At 35.7% G+C, this 17,686-nt stretch overlaps 1 protein-coding gene across 3 annotated transcripts in view; it reads left to right on the top strand.

The window, feature by feature from the left end:
* Nucleotides 1-17,064, top strand: part of LOC110998523 (amyloid-beta-like protein) — a 100,946-nt gene extending 83,882 nt beyond the window's left edge. Inside the window, exons 2-17 of one of the 3 annotated variants that reach the window (XM_022267407.2) lie at nt 5,393-5,554; nt 6,565-6,700; nt 7,262-7,480; nt 7,629-7,820; nt 8,116-8,273; nt 8,491-8,598; nt 8,891-9,016; nt 9,171-9,308; nt 9,713-9,859; nt 10,662-10,757; nt 11,270-11,452; nt 12,042-12,233; nt 13,375-13,467; nt 14,181-14,282; nt 14,826-14,981; nt 15,240-17,064. In XM_022267407.2, the coding sequence (XP_022123099.2) occupies nt 5,393-5,554; nt 6,565-6,700; nt 7,262-7,480; nt 7,629-7,820; nt 8,116-8,273; nt 8,491-8,598; nt 8,891-9,016; nt 9,171-9,308; nt 9,713-9,859; nt 10,662-10,757; nt 11,270-11,452; nt 12,042-12,233; nt 13,375-13,467; nt 14,181-14,282; nt 14,826-14,981; nt 15,240-15,350 (2,319 nt within the window). In that variant the 3' untranslated portion in view covers nt 15,351-17,064. Of the gene's footprint in view, nt 1-5,392; nt 5,555-6,564; nt 6,701-7,243; nt 7,481-7,628; nt 7,821-8,115; nt 8,274-8,490; nt 8,599-8,890; nt 9,017-9,170; nt 9,309-9,712; nt 9,860-10,661; nt 10,758-11,269; nt 11,453-12,041; nt 12,234-13,374; nt 13,468-14,180; nt 14,283-14,825; nt 14,982-15,239 lie in introns of all 3 variants that reach the window. The other 2 variants (XM_022267322.2, XM_022267247.2) reach the window with 2 other exon arrangements.
* The last annotated feature ends 622 nt before the right edge of the window (nt 17,065-17,686 follow it).

The following is a 17,686-nucleotide window of genomic DNA, read 5'->3' as shown; positions in this document are numbered from 1 at the left end:
TGGAGTGTTTACTACCAGTTCTTCTCATCCGTTCTAGGCCCTTAATTTAAGATTGGTAGTAAATGTAAAATAAGCAGCATTTCATATGTATTTCTATATTGACTTTCATAAACGTACATTGTGTTACCTTAATTAATAAATGATGAATTTGTAGTTTAAGTTAGAGTTACAATTATATTCAATGCTCGGCAAGCCATTGCTTGGGCTTATAATAAATAGGTATTAAATGCATTTTGGGTAAAATGGGACCCATAGCCCGCCCGAGTACAATAACTGATAATACGCCTTGAACAACTATGTTAGCTTCTGGTTAGTTACATGATAGTGACGTTGACGAGTATAATTCCAGCACCACTTACGGCTAACGCTCTTCTTTCTCGTTCTATATCAGCGCCATCAGAAAAATCTTCTGTTTGATAAAAGATTTTTTCAAAAGTTTTTTTTTCGGTATATGCGTTTGGCATGCCCTACCACGGTGCCACGGGCCCATCCCCAAATGGTGAAGGGTTATGTGGGACCCTGTGCATACCCACTAAAACGCCACGACACCAGCAGCAATTTCCCGAGGCAGGACATGGTAACAGCGTCTTCTTCTTCTTCTTCAAGTGCCTCTCAATTACTGGAGGTTGGCCGTCAGTTTTCTGAAACGCGTCTTGTCCTGCGCCAGATGCAGCAACTCGGGAACAGCGTAACCTTGTCCGCATCCAGCCACGCGATAGGCCGTTAAACGCTTAAAAACCCAAATGTTCCGTCAACTTATCTAAGAACAATTTTGTTTGTTGTCTTTTAAATTTATTAGATAAGAGTGTTTTAAATGTTTAACTATAATTAATTCTTTTGAAAAACTTTAATAGGCTGATAATTTTTCTATGCAGCGGTAGCCATTACACCTTGCATGACTAGGGCCTGGCAGGGTTTGTGATCGATCTCCAAATTTGATTTATCTCTTAGCGGTGACTTGACTTATTCTCCTCTAAAACTTAGTCCACGATTCTCGCCATCTTTTTTTAAACCGCGATCCTATGTTGGGGGCGTTTCACAGTATCGTTCCCGTAGTTTATCATTATAAATCTTTTCAGAAGATTCCCAGGGTCTGTTCCAGGCACCGGTTAAAAAGGATCTGGATTATCTTCTCAACACCTTTAAGCAATGCTTATTCTTTTATCATCCTATTTTGTTATTTGCTATACTAAAAAATATTGTGTATACTAACTAATTTTGGTATCTTAGTTTTGTTTACATTTTATATTGCTCAAATGTTTATGAAATTTGAACTCCAAAACTTTCAAAAAGCTACATTTCATAATAAACATTAATTAATTACTTCTGTTTGAAAATTCTAAGCGTAAAATATAATAAACATGATTAATGTGTGTCCCTTCTCAAATTATTTTTACTGAATGGGAAGCGTCGCTGTCACACACAAACGAACAATTTAACGTCCCTTGTTCAAAAGTGGAATCCCGAAAACATCACGAATAAACGAGCTATGGAGAATAATAATTGATCTTGATTTCAATTATTTTTTTAACTTTTGTGTAATTTACAATATCTGGCTCCCAGACTGATCTAATGAATGGTGTTCTCAATTTTCTTTTGTAGTTGTATCATAAGAAATAAGAATAAAATAAGTAATGTATAATGTGAACTATTATTTAATTATTATTATTATCAGTTAACTCGATGCAAACGTTGCGTTACCATATAATGATTATTACAATAATATCAGTATTACGACTTTTGAACATTAAAAGAGGATGTTGAATGGAGAAAACAAAAATAAAGGTTATGTGAATTTTTCATTGTCATATATTGTATCTAAAGTCAAAAGAAAGATTACTATTATTTAATGAATAAAGTACATACACGTATGTATTAAAAAATTACCAAATCAAAAACAAAAATCAAAATCATGTCACAAGTAACTCTCAACAAGAATGCACATCTAACAAAAAATCACAAACGAGATATAAAAATACTAAATTTAAAAAAGCAAGCTAAATATACACAATGAATAATTTACTAATTAATTTACAAACAGTAGAGCTTTTGTTCACCCAACGGACAATAAAAATGGGTTAGAAATTGTAGTTATTATACATCGCTTCATATTCCTTCAAATTAAATTTTCTTTTCTCTATATACAAGTATGGTATTAGATTAACAGTACTACAGTACATAACTACCCAGTTTCAGATCGATCTTTTTTGCTCATCTATTGACTCTGTGAAACGCACACTCTTATCCAGCTATTTCCATTAGTAATAGTTATAAATTTAATTCTTCTGCTTTTTCATACTTAATTTCAATCTTTTAACTGTCTCGTAGTTTTATAAATCCATCATTATTAATTGTATTCTTCCTATCTCCCTAAGGTATTTATGGTTTATCTATAGGTGGAGATTTGTAATTAGTACTGTTTTAATTTAATAATCATAATTTACATTATATTAAAATTCTTTAAATCTTTCTAAAATGCAATAAATAAATTAAAAAAAATAATAGTACCTATGAACACTAGCTAAATACATTTAGCAAATTTGCTTCTCACTAAAGACCATGGATATAAAAATCTTGACAGTACCTTGACTTGCCACTGTAACAAGGTAATAAAGGGTGGTTTAATGGACACATTCTGTAGCAGTTAAACAAAGTTGTCGGGCCTAAACAAACGTAAACGGTTTGCGCAGAGTGCTACTTGCAAACTGTTTACAGTAGGCAAATTGTTTTGACGGCGGTTGAGCACTTTCGACCGATTTTTTGTGACGTGGTAATTATTTAGATGTATAATAGCTGATCAGTGATAGCCTAGTATCTTTGACATGTCACTCGGCTGTTTCAATAGATTTTCCTCTCGTACGGTGGAGGAAAACATCATTAAGAAAGCGGGTCAATCCAAGACGTGTGCCTGGAACAGAATGCAACTTCTATTAGACATTTACTAATGCAAGAAAAGTTAATGACAACGAAACAGATGCAGAACTCTGAGGTCCAGATCTAAAAGGTGGTAGCGCCGTAGGTTTTTTTAAATATATAAATATATACAGTCAAAATCTGTTATAAAGACATCGAAGGGACAACTGATGTGGTATTAATGCCGATAGTCGTAACAGCCGATGACGATATTATTACACGGACAGACAGACATAAACTTTATTACAAAAAACACACACACATAACCACACAAATTAACTATCATCCAAGAAAAAAATTAAAGTATCAAAAAAAAGAAAATAATAATAATAAAATTTCTTTTGTCATTCGGTTCGTTTCAAATGAGAAAAGCATGTGTGCTGTGGCTGTAATTGGCCCTGGCTCAGCATTATGCTGAGAAGCAGAATGTTCCACAGCGCTGGTCATTTTGCCAGAGACCACAGCAGCTAGTTTGCGCTTCAGTCGCAAAGGAAAGAAAGAAAAGGAATGTAATAAATACCAAATAGAATAATAATAAAAGTTATTAGTGTACATTGAAAATATCATTATTTGTGTATACAATTTTAAGTATGTATCTTTTGTAAATATATAAATATTTCAAGGAATAAATGAGGCATAATTTTTAATACCAGAATAATGACTACCTACATTCAATTGGCAAAGAAAATCAGGGTTCAACAGCCCGTGAGCCCTTCATATGTTTACAATGTTCAGTGCAAACAGCGATCTTCGATCGATAATGCAACTGGCTCACATATGCTAACATAAGCTCCACTTACAATGAAAAGCTTCTTAAGAATGTATTTTCAAGTATGAAGAAAGTTGTGTACTGTGGAAATTGTAGCAATAGAAAGGAATATTTGTTAATATTTTCTTGTGATGTGGAAACTGTAAGGATATGCAAAGGTTAGGCTTTTTGCGTTTAAAACTTTAAAATATTTACGTTACTTGCTGAGCGCCACCTTAATTGAAATAAATAGCTTTGTTTAAAACAATGTAGACGTCTGTTGAAAGTGATTTATTTATAAAACATGCCCCGTTTATTGGATTTCTCTAGCGGAGGCTTTCTGATTTAAGAGACGGAAAACGATTCTGTAATAAAATTTTCCTGAAATAAAATCACTTTATTGAAGTAAAGTAGTCGTACAAATCATTAATTGCTAGTAATTTTCATAGCGACTCCTGTCAAATCAAAACAAATCAAATCAAAATATCTTTATTCATATAGGTAAACATTTACACTTATGAACGTCAAGAAAAACATATTAAATTAATATTTACAACCAGTTCGCAAGTCAAGGGCGTAGAGCGGGTAAGAAGAACTGGCAAGAAACTTTCCGCCACTCTCTTCAATCGCCAAGTTTTTAATACAAATTGTTTGAACTGGAGCAAATCAGTCCCAAGGATTAGGATCATTTAAGTATTCGTCACATTTATTATTAATTAATTTACTTTTAACAAGAGCTTTGAATTTATTTAGTGATAGTTCTCTAATTTCGCTTGGGAGTTTGTTGTAAAAACGAATACAATTTCCTTATAAGGAGTAGTTTATCTTCTGGAGCCTGGTTGGTCGCACACTCAAATTAGTTCTATTATCTGTCGTTGTCATAGTTTATTTTACTTTTATTATTAATAAACTCTGCTATCTGCAATCAATTTCAATATTGCAAAAATGTCTCGCCTAAGTAAGACGAATGGCGTCTAAATCATTCCCAATAGTGTTGTTCTGTCTAGACGGCGAGTCTTCCGATTTAGGTGACTGAACTCTTATGCCTCCGTTGGTCACGGAAAAGGTTAATTCAATATATTTCATCCTGGGTTTGTTTTCAAGAAATGGAAAAGGATATTTAAACTGCTGCTAATAACTTGTAACTCTTTAGAAACACCATGTTTCATTTATAATTAATTAAATGTTTAAGTTAGTAGTTTAAGTAAACATTTTAATTTCGATGTCAATAGCCAAATTAAGCTGTAACAAACTAGTTTATATAACTTCAGATTCCAATAGCTGTCGGAACTCTAAACATAGATAAAAATAATGTGAGCCGTCACTGGACGCCTGGCAGATGTGAAACATCGATATTATTTTTAAAAGTAATATGCAGAAAAGAACAGACTGTGATAGGAAATAAATGTGTTATAATGATAAAATAAAATATTACAATTTTTTTCCAGATAACGATGACTATTTGTTGAATAAACATTATATTCATTAAATATTTTTTTAATGTGAAATTTACTACTGCATTTAGACTGTATATCATATAGTGTGGCGATGCGTCGCCACGGCATGCGTCGCCACGCCATGCGTCGCCACGCCATGCGTCGCCACGCCATGCGTCGCCACGCCATGCGTCGCCACGCCATAAATCGGTTTTACGTGCGGCTATAGATGGTTCACATCAAAACTTTGATATCATTAATTATGTTGTAATTAATGAATTTTCATTTGTTTCAGACGACAAACAGTGCGGAGCCGCAAGTGGCGGTTCTGTGCGAGGCGGGCGCGTCCTACCACCCGCAATACATGTCCGCTGCCGCACGCTGGACACCTGACCTCACCACCAAACCGCGCAACTGCTTAAAGGACAAGATGGAGATACTCGATTACTGCAAGAAGGTATACAATACATTTAGTAAATAATAAAAAGCTGGTGTTATTTTTGTTTTTAAATTTCGAATTAGCGATATTTAGGGCCTGTTTCACAATGTCCGGATGAGTTCCAAATAAGCTATTTGTTACTTATTGGTAGGATAAATAGTATTTTTGCGTTTCACGACTGTCAGATAGCGCTATACGTCATGAAATTCGAAGTAGCTTATTTGGAACTTTTATCTTTCGAATAATTTATGTGTTGCATAGCTATTTGACACTTTATCCATACATTGTGAAACAGGCCCTTAATACTTAAATTCTCATGGACCTTTTCGAACAATCTATATTTAAGTGAAATTCATTTTTATTGCTGACACCCAGTATAATATGTATACACATTGTTTAAGTTACATAATCTAACTTAATCCAATACATCAGATATGCCGGTTTTTTTTTATTTGTAGCACTTCTTATCAGAGTTGTGCCTCCTATTCTCTTTATATCTCTTGCTATATCTGCCTCTTTTCCACCTCATGAGTTTCTGTAATAATTTTTGACGATCTCAAACTGCTATCTCTTGTCATTTGCCCGGTCCAGCGCTATTTTAATTGCTTTATTATCTTTATAACTTCCTCTACTTTGGTCATTAATGTCTCCTCTGCTCTTTTGCGGTGTCTCATCGTTACAAGTGAATTATTGTGATAGAATAATAAATAAACAATGAGAAATGAAAATACTACTATAATTCCCGATAATTAAAAGTAAACTCGCGAAGCCTTCTGATGGAGGTAGGGACACGCGGTCTTTGTTGGTACAATTTAAAAGGCTTTTGTGTTAGTATTTGATACTGGATCAACTTCACTATAATATCAAGGTCAGCCTTATAGCTGTCTATCGCAGAGAATGGGGAATGGCCTCTAACTATCGTCTATCAAAGAGTCTGTATTGCAAATACTATATGTTACCAAAGATATATATCATAGTTTAGGGGTTACCATAAAATAATTTTCTTTAATAAATATTGTATTATTCAGGTATACCCAAGCCACGATATAACCAACATCGTTGAAGCCTCTCACTACGTTAAAGTGAGCAACTGGTGCAAACTCGGAACCGGAAACGCCGCTAAGTGCAAAGTCACTCGATGGGTCAAACCGTTCCGCTGTCTTGGTATGTATTTAAACTTATTTACATGTACAACCAACACGAACGCATTTCAATTATGTGTTTATAGAAACAGACATTTGAAATTTCCTTAAGCATTGGGCACCTTAAAGAATGTTGGGTGAACCATATAACTACTAACTTCTGTATATATCTTCTTTTCTTTCCGGTCTTCTGGCATGTTTACAGTTTTCCAAGGGAACACATTCTTAAACTGTTTAAAGTTACATCATAATAAAGAGATCACCTTATATAAAAAAGAGATAAAAGAGAGAAGTGAACAGGTTTTCTTACACTAGGAGTGATTATCGTATACTAAATAATGACGACAAAACATGTGGGTAGGACGAAATACATTGTGACAAAATTGGCGGTAATCGCTGTGAATAAAATCATCTGTTTTCGTGTATTTTTATAAATACAATGAAATTTAATAATTACCTAGTAGAAAAGAAATGCTTATAGGTTTTACGTAAAAAATCTTATTGCTTAACCACAAACATCCTCTAAGAATGTGTAGTATTACATAAATTCCCGTTAACTGCAAAGATCGTTTGGCGGCAGAAGGTCCATTCCAATCGGACGCGTTGCTGGTCCCCGAGAGCTGTCTCTTCGACCACATCCACAACCAGAGCAGATGCTGGCAGTTCTCCAGATGGAACGCTACAGCCGGAAGGGCCTGTGCACAACGTGGGCTGCGTCTACGCACTTTCGCTATGCTGCTTCCGTGTGGCATCAGCCTGTTTTCAGGCGTCGAGTTTGTCTGTTGCCCAAAACATTTTAAAGGTAACTAATTCTTCTTCATCATTACGTTCTATAGACGAAGGTTTCTTTAGATTTTAAAGTTTTACGTATTTTAATATTTTGGAAAATAATAAATTATTAGTCTCATATAATAATTAGATATCATATCAAACTCATGATTACATTTCAGAAAATGTAAAAATGCATAAACCCATGGAAGTTGGTGTGCCCGTGAGCCCAGGCGGTGAAGAAATGCTCGCCGCATCTGCTGCAATGGATGAACGTGATGATGAGCTTCTTGATGATGAAGATGCACTGGCCGATGATGATGACGACACCCTCAACTTGAGTGATGATGACGACGATGATGACGCTGATGACGGTAAGGAAATATGATACATAGTAGAAAAATTCGCCCGCACCATTGATGTCTTTCTACAAACATATCTACGGAATCCAAGGTTCCCTGAAATGCTTGCTAGCTGTCCATGGCTACGGGAGTCACCTCTTAATCATAGGCTCTTCCACTCCATTATGTGATCTAATAGTGATGTGGCAATTGACAAGCATTTTTAAGAATCTGAAGACATTTTTCGAATTAGCGAAAATATACATATTAATTGCTAGTGATGGTTAAGATATATCATTACCTAAGCATAACGAAGATCAATTTTTAGACATGGATGAAGATGAAGATGCCGATCTATCGCGTGATGATGACGCTGAGGACGATGACTATACGGACGGGGATGACTCGGCCTGGCCCCATCCTGAGTCTTCTTCTGCTCCATCTACTACTACATCTACAACCACCACAACTACCACGACTACTGCTGTAAGTTTCAAGTCTTTGTAGAATTAAGATAAAAGTATACTGTGTTACAAAAATAATGGGTTAATTATTAAAATTTCAACTTATATAACTTATTTAGAAACTGATATACATTAAACAGAAACGTATATTAATATTAGATTCAATAATCCAATAAATATATGATGTACTTAGTTAAGATTAAGAAGGACGTGTTTTTGATCATTGGTGTTATTCACAGGCGTCAACTGCAACATCCGACCCTTACTTCTCCCACTTCGACCCACGCACTGAACACCAGAGCTACAAGGACGCTCAGCAGAGACTCGAAGAAAATCATCGTGAGAAGGTAAGCATTTTCATCTTCAAGAACTTATTACTTATGATGTGATGACGAAATATGACTCAATGCGACTACAGTGCATCTAATGATTGATATATTGTAGTGTAAGTATTTAATATTTCTTCAAACTTGCGGTATTACTGAAAATACATCAATATCCTTACAATCCTCCTCCAATGACTCTTCTCTCATTGCGGATTTTAAAAGTACCTTTAAAGAAATTGTATCATAATTTTTCGTTAAGTCGTAGTCTTCAGCCTTTTAATTTGTTTAAAAGTCAATAACACATATATTACAGATCACAAAGGTGATGCGCGAATGGTCTGAACTAGAAGATCGGTACCAGCAGATGATGGCGTCTGACCCAGTTGCCGCTCAGACTTTCCGACAACGTATGACTGCCAAGTTCCAGTCTAACATTCAGGTATTTTTATTTAGGTTGTTTTAGCATCTTTTAAATATACTTTTTAAAGAGGTTAAAACAGCTGCTAAAGGATTTTAACTTCTGTATTCAAGTTAAACAGCACTCTTGAGTGTCATGCAATCAAGATGATAAAACTTTCGCCATTTTTTCGCAGTCCTTGGAAGAGGAAGGCGTGGCTGAACGTCGTCGTCTGGCTGCATTGCACCAACAACGTGTGTTGGCCCATCTTGCCCAACGGCGCCGGACTGCTCTTGCTTGCTACACTCGCTCTCTTCGAGACGCGCCCCCAAATGTAAGAAAGGACTACTCATTGTAATTGCATGTTATGACCGTCAAAGTCACCTATTTATGGAGTAAACAATAATTATTTCATTCTTATTACATAGACCTTCCATTTGATTCCAGTGATACGCACAGTGAAATTTACTTAATACTCAATTGATGGGAACATTATTTATGATAGCACAAACATACAACTCTTAGTATTATTTATAGTAAATACAATCTATAAAACATTCTCTTTACGTCCGTTCTATGCCCCGTAGGTAAATGTAAAATTAAAAGCATCTAATATGTATTTATTTTATTACTTTCATAAGTTTTCTTTGTGTTACCATAATGATTTTGAATTTGGAATATGTGAAGTTTACACAATTTTATTACGGTTAAATGAGATATAATAAAATTAATTTTCAGGCCCACCGAGTTCAGAAATGCCTTCAACGTCTTGTACGAGCTTTGGCGGCTGAACGTAGCGGAGCTTTAGCGGCTTGGCGCCGGGCTGCCACTGCTGGCAGAGAGGCTGCTGCAGCTGAACGAGCCAGTGCTGCTGACAGGCTACAGGTATGTGGCTTGGGTGTAATTAACACTGAGGCGGCAAGGACCAGGGAGCTTTGTCCCGATGCCCATCCGCGACGGCGAAGAAAACCGCAGGCCCGTCGCGTAAACGCGCGACGCGCACACCAAATTCTCGCCGACTAAAAAGTGCCTAAGCGGGGAGCAGGGGTCCATGCGTTTAAAAGAAGGGATGATGACCCATCCCTGCAAGTACTGGACCCGATCTCCCCTAGCTATTTGTAAATGCGTATGGCCCGGTCTGTGAAAGATGCTTGCTGTGTCAAGCATCCTCACAAATCAACAATGGGCGGGAAGAGGCGGACGCAACCGCCGCATCGCGTGTTGGGAAGCGGATAAGGCTCTGCTGTTACCGCATCCCGCATAAGGCGATTGTTGGTGGCACCTTGGGGTTTTAGTGGGTATGCACACTGGCGTGTCCCACATAACCCTTCTGCACCAAGCAGTCGCGCCGCGGAAGGGTATGCGCAATGCATTTCCCCAAGTTAAAAAAAAAGGGTGTAATTAACACTGCAGCATTTGCAATACTTGTGAAAGGTAAAATCATTACACACCTTTACAAATGTCTTCACTATTATGGTATAATTTTTAGCAACGTCATAGAGATGGCAGTAACGTTTTTTGAAACTAATAATACAGAAATACAAGTCTATGTTAATCTTTCTTTGCGAAAATAAGCTTTAATATAATTTCATACTACAAAATAAACAAAAAATTAATTCTACATTCGGTTCTGTTTTATATATACAAACGAAATATTAAGATGTTTAATAATTTATTGATCGATCAGGACGCTGACCGGGCCCTACAACGCGCCTTGTCTGCCCTTCGTCGTCGCCCTCACCTCTACGCCAGCATCGGGACAGCTATTGAAGATTATGTTCAGGTATACAACATTATTAAAATATACAAACAATATTGTAGGTGTGCAAAGTGGCTAGGCACTTTACTTTGAATGTATATGTATTGATATAAAAAAACAGTGGAGCACGATAGATCGAGAGCAAACAATGTATATGGCCACAGAACGTTAAGATATTTGCTACCGCGGCTAATAAATAGTATACCCAAGCAGATAATATATAGCCTAACACTAACTAACATAAATTCTAAATTAAAAAACTACTTTTACATGCATTTAAACATGACTGATGATGATGATGATGACATGACTATGGTTACATTAATACAAACCACAGCGGTTTTCTAATGTGACATACTTTGATATATTATAATATTTTGTAAAAATAATGAATAAATAAAATAAATGTTACGACTTTTTTAAAGGCGTAGAAATAAATAATACATTAAAAAATCCTGAGATCGATTCGAGCAAGAAAAATGCTGAAAATTAATACGCCAATTCACATATACTCAATCAAAACCATTAAATTCCAGTCTATGCAATCTAAAGACGACATGGCCGTTTCCCTGATGTCTATGACTCCTGAGGCTGAAGAACTGTTGCTTGACCGGATTGAGGCTGAGGTCCAAAGGGAACAGGCAGCGCGCGAACAACTGAACGCCAAGAGAGAGGAACGTACACGACAAAGACAGGACATTGAGAACGAGAGGGCCAAGGTATTAGCAACTATTGTGTTTGACTACAGACACCTCTTCGTACATTCCGTGACTATATGCCAGAGTCGTTTTTAAATAGGGTCAGGTCAACAAAGGCGGCAATAACAGATTTGTATCTCAAATGCTATGAGTGTGAAGGTTAAGACTACTTTAACGATTCTAATCTCTGGTCTCTGCCATTGAAAAACGGACACGATTATTTTATGAATTATTTTAATATCTCTTATGTCTGGTATTTTCTAAACATCAAACAAAATATTGCGAGTTTTACTGAAATGAGTGCTTGCTTTTAGCGCCATCTAGTGCGCTCAAATATAATTGTTACAATGTTAATAATAATAATTTTACACATGTTATCTTTATTTTCAGTACACTGTAAAAATATAATTGATAGACGTCTCTATTCAGAGTTCATTTTTTAAGACCCATCTATCATTAACTGTTTGATTTAGTTGCACATGTACGTGTACACACTAGATGGCGTCTAAATCAATAATAAATTAATCCATTTAGTCAAAACCCATGTTTAATATTCAGTTTCACAAATATCAGACGTTCTTAATCCTAAATTAATATTTAATTGCTTCAGACATCCAACGGTGTAAAGGAAAGCGAAGAGACTGATGACGAGGCCAGTGAGGTGAACGACATGGACGAAACCACTTCAGCTGGAACCACGCCTTCATCTGCTCCTCCTTCCGCTTCGCCTTCTCCCTCAGCTCCGGTATCGGTGCATGACCTTACCACTCGTGCGGCTTTCACTCAGGAGACTACTACTACTGTTAGTACTCTTTATCAATTTTAAATGCACAAAGAAAAAACAAGTTTCATCATCAGACGTCAAGGCAGAATACAGAATATATCCGTATCACCTCGACGACCATCATTCCACAACTGAGCGTTTCTTACTGTGGTTTTCCACCACGATGTGTAAGCTACCCACTAAAATATTTCCGAATTGGTTGGGAAATACTAATCGGATCAAGAAAAGAGCGTACCAATTCTTATAAAGCTAGCACCGCACTAACAAGCTTTCTGGCAATGTGAGTATGCATGGGCAGCGGTATCACTTAACATCAGATAAGTCTCCTGCTCGTATGCCTCCTGTAACATAAAATATAAAGAAGCAGAAGGTCTTATAGTTTATTAGCGAGTTCTATGTAACCTAAAATAGAGCAGAAGAGAGATAGAAACTGAATATCAAGTAGCAAAGTATCTAGTGAAAAATAAAACACAGTTGTGAACATATCTTGCTGTTTACAAAATTACATAAGTAATATAATAGACTTTTATTTAGTTGTATGTTATTGACACAATTCAGAGTCGTAGTAATAAAAACTCACACGATATCCAGATGAAGCATTCTAATACACAAGCTAGCATCCATAGATAGTTGCACCCTCACACTATTAAATTGATTTTCCTTAAGTTTTTACTTTTTTCCCCTCCGTGTATGCCATGTTTGCCAAAAAGCGATTGATTTTCACATTAAGGGCCTGTTTTACAATGTATGGATAAAGTGTCAAATGGCTATGCAACACATAAATTATTCGAAAGATAAAAGTTCCAAATAAGATACTTCACATTTCATGACGTATAGCGCTATCTGACAGTCGTGAAACGCAAAAATACTATTTATCCTACCAATAAGTAACAAAATATAGCTTATTTGGAACTTATCCGGACATTGTGAAACAGGCCCTAAATATTTTATTTTATATTTCTTGAACCATTATATATTATCCAAGTGCAAGCTGTTTTAAATAAGTAAATAAAATCCATTCTAGTTTAGTAAAAAATCTTGTTAGCCATACATGAGAAAAATAAAACAGTTAATATATTTTGTGAGAGTGATGTTTGCGAGTCTGTGTTGTAAATATGTATGCAAGAATAAATTAGTTAAAATGATTTACATACTTCAGGAAATCATAACCAGCACAATGACTGAGGCACCCGAAAGTGAGACTGAAACTGGTGAGATTGGTGAGACTTCAAGTCGACGCTCCACTGGCGAGGTGAGAATATCAAGTCACAACACAACAGTTCTAATCATAAAAATCTTATCAAAATAACACTGCGCTGTGGAACCTGGGTCATATAAGTTACATGACGATCCTGAATAGTTAAATTTAAAACTATTGAACAGTCTAGTATTTTTCTTACTTACTTATGCAAAAATATTACTTAAGAAGGCGCAGCGGTAACCAGATTCATACAACTTTCTTATAATCGAGTAGCCCGCAACATCGCAGCACAAAATTCACGAGGAGACTTTTTGTACTGAAGAATTTGGTTGAGTCCGAGTTGTATCCACAAATATACAATGTACAAACATAATTATGTAGGTAAAATTCAATCGAATTTAATGACGTTGAAAAAGTGATACCATGATGATATTATGTTCCAAAATAAACGTATTTTATTTATTGTAATTTTTTTAAGAATATTGGACGTACCCAATAAACCCAGTAGCGGTACATTTTCTCGTGCTTAATTATAGTCAAATCAGTCCAGTAGATTTATTCAGATTTCAGTGATTCTCAAAATTCAAACTCAAACTCAAAAATATATTTATTCATATAATAATAATAAGTCATAATAATATCTTTATTCATTTAGGTAAACATGTACACTTGTGAACGTCAAAGGAAAAAAAAAACAAATTAAATTAATTGTAAATTTACATTTACTTTTATCATCCAAATTTATGTTACTCTAAACATTCCAGACTGAGGGCGAAGGTCTTCGTGCTGCTCTTGAACAGGCGGAAGAACGTGCGCCACCGCCGCCTGCCCACGCGCTAAAACACGAACTGCAACACACCCAACCCGTATGTATTTCAACGTTATACCATGTTCAGTTAACCAATGCATCAAAATTATATCCCAAGGTGGCAGCTGATTAGTATATTATTGATAATCTATTAAGATTATATGCACCTTAATAATAATTATAGTATTATCTCTGTCGTACATATAAAACATATTGTGTGGTATATACCTCGGTGACAGTACACAGTATATTTAATTTATTTCGTAAAATAATTATACAGTCATCAACACGATAGGCTCATTTAAATTCTAAACACAAACATTTCACTTGAAACTTAAAACACTTGCCTACTACATCAAAATAACGCAAAACACATTTATTATTATTTATTACCTGAAAAATTAAAAAAAATAAAACAAAAGAAAATGTTGTTTTATGTACTAAGGTTGTTTTAAAGCGAACGGTCCATTGGATAGCATAGCAAAATGTTGTTAAACTTCTAAAAATTAAGGCAAAACGAAGTTCGCGGAGATAGCTAGTAAAACAATAATTTGTTGTTGAGTTTTCTAAATAATTATCTAATCATCTTATCATTTGACAGGGCTACACGGTGCGTGGAGCGCCCAGCAACGGTGGGTCTGGAGCCCTGTACCCCGCCCTATGCGTGGGCGGCGCCGCCCTCGCCGCAGCCGCAGCCGTTGCCCTCGCCGTCGCTCGCCGCCGCGATCGCGCTCCTTCTGCACAGGGCTTTGTTCAGGTCAGTAATAGACAATTCATTAATTATTTACTACTAATACTCTACGTATTAAATAAAATAAAATGATCTTTTATTCATGCAATATCCGAAACATTATTTGCAAATGCACAAATTATTTGTTTCTTTTTATTAAATAAACTACGGGTTTTTGCTACGAATAAATTTACATTATTTTTATGAGTGTCTTTTTGTTATAATCTAATGTAACTATAGCCATAAATAAAATAATGTTTTAAATATATATGTGTTTGTCCGCAGGTTGAACAAACCGGCGCAGTGGCTCCCACACCTGAAGAGCGACACGTCGCCAACATGCAAATAAACGGATACGAAAATCCTACTTATAAATACTTCGAAGTTAAGGAGTAGATTCTCACCCTCCCGCTGAACCGCCAGGCTTGTCTTCCTCCATCGTTCTAAATAGGAAGGTGGAGAGTTATGTTGTTATGCCATCAGCAGATTTCTTGCGTATTAGTGGTGTGTGCTTGCGTCCTATTTCTGGGTTTTCGCCCTGTCCCTTTATCTATGTCCTTTGAATTAATTCTTTATGGAATGAATGTGTGAGCCTATTATTGTATGTACTCGATCTGCAAGCCTGGTGGTATCATGTTTAAAGCTTGTGTGATTAGTCAATATATTATTTGCGATATTTCGCAATCAGTCAAACAATACTTTAAAGTGATATTGTTTTATGTATATGTTAATTTATGTTTGCACCAAATTTATTTATTTACCTTCTAAGATTAGAGTTAAGTTTTCGTCTAGTGTCCTAGATTTTTAAGTGTCACTTTGTAGGCAAGTTTTTTAAATTAAGTTTTGAGGCAACCGGCTGTGCAGATAACGGAAATTCATTGCCGCACGCGACCTTGATTTACCGATATTAAACGATCTCAATTTTGATAAACTGATTTATCTCTTTGCACATTTCTACATAGATGGCCGTTATCTGTGCAGTTTGTCGAATAAACGTCCATGGTACGCAGTGTATATAAACTCCGCGTACAAATTCGAACCTTATTACTTACACTTAAAGCCCGCTTTCCTTTTCTAAAGTAGGTAGAACATAACGTGAATTTTATGTAATAAAATGCGAAGATATATTTTAATAATTATTGTGTACTTAGCGAAGGAACGGGCGGCAAAGCCGGCGCGGGCGAACGCTTCTTTCGGCCTTCTAGTCTACTTCTAGTCATGAATCTATCTTTTATATCTGTCTATGAATCTCTATCAAAGTTTCGTTCGTCTCTATTTTTACATCGTTTGCCCGCGGGACAATACTTTTAGTTTAGCGCCGTGTGCTCACAACAGTACAGCCTATGACGAACTGCAGGTAATCTAGTCATCGCGTGCCATCAAGGCTTGTTTCGTTCGAGTACTCGGCATCGGCGAGTAAAGCTTAGTGGGTGTATGGTTATTGTATAAGTAGATGTACAAAAAGTAATACATTATATTATAGATGTTTTAGCGTCAGATAGATATAAAGCAAAATATAATTATATATCGCATTCGTCCGATTAATGTAAGGGCTTGCGCTCATGTCTACTCCCACGTACCACACTTAATGTTACGCCGTAGTTAAGATGTATTTCTGCCTCAGTATTATATACATTTAAGCTTATTTATTACATAAGCTAATTTATATACACGAGTTCCATTTATTTACGGGCGTAGTGACGTAACTACATATGGAAGTCATATCAAACGCGCCTCGGCGTTTTGTGTCTGGAAGCTTGTCGAGCGTCGATGCAATGTCTGGTAGCGCTCGACAAAGGACGGATGTTAATGAGGCCCGTAGCTTTTACGGCATTTAAGATAACTCACAGTATCGTAAGTTTATTCCCGCATCAAGTACCCGCTGTATTTTTAAATAACTAAGTGACGAACCGACCACTTATTTTTCTAAACTCTTTGCTCAAAGTCATCTGTCTTTTGTCGGTATTTTAAAAATTATTGTGTCCATTTGATGTTTAATATGGATGTCGTCAATAGCAATCGATGTACCTATGTAGTAATCCTAATTTGTGTAAAACCTTACCACTGTTTCACGTATTTTAAGACATAATAAAAATAAATGGTTTGAATATTTTTGTGTTTCCTGTGCTGCATTTTATTGTGAGTTCGAAGTTCAAATTAAATCAATAAAATATAGAAATACAAAATTAGTGTTGTTATTGGGCTGAAGCCTTATCTGTAAGCAACATCCGGTTCTTAATTTGTTTGTCAGATAATTAAAAAACTAAACTATTCAGAAAAGATTAATAATTGTCAATTATTAATCTTTTCTGAATTAGCAAGTCTCATCTATAAATAAATAATACCGAGCTTTCGTTTCACTTCTCACTCAGTCCTATCAACACTTTATTGAGCTACAATGCACTCCTTACGTAAATATTATGTGACTAATATATTAATAACTAAAGTATTGATTTTCTAATCTAATTGGTTGTTTGAACTTAAATAATTAAATAATAAAATGTGAACGAAAACTAATACTTAACTGTTGTGATAACTGCCATCTAGGTAGGTTTGGATGACACCGCATTTTCTCTTTTTTAGTTTTAACGCCATCTATTAATTATTTCTAACATTACGTAACATACGGCACTTAAGGTCGCGTCCTTAACTTAATTGTTGTAACACAGATGGCACCACATGCATTATAAAACGAAAGGTATTATGTACACATGTGGCGTATACATTCTTGC

Source organism: Pieris rapae, chromosome 19 (assembly GCF_905147795.1).
Source record: "Pieris rapae chromosome 19, ilPieRapa1.1, whole genome shotgun sequence".
Classification (NCBI taxonomy): Eukaryota; Metazoa; Arthropoda; class Insecta; order Lepidoptera; family Pieridae; genus Pieris; species Pieris rapae.
Note: the sequence above shows the minus strand (reverse complement) of the source record. Positions and strands in the feature narration are given on the sequence as shown.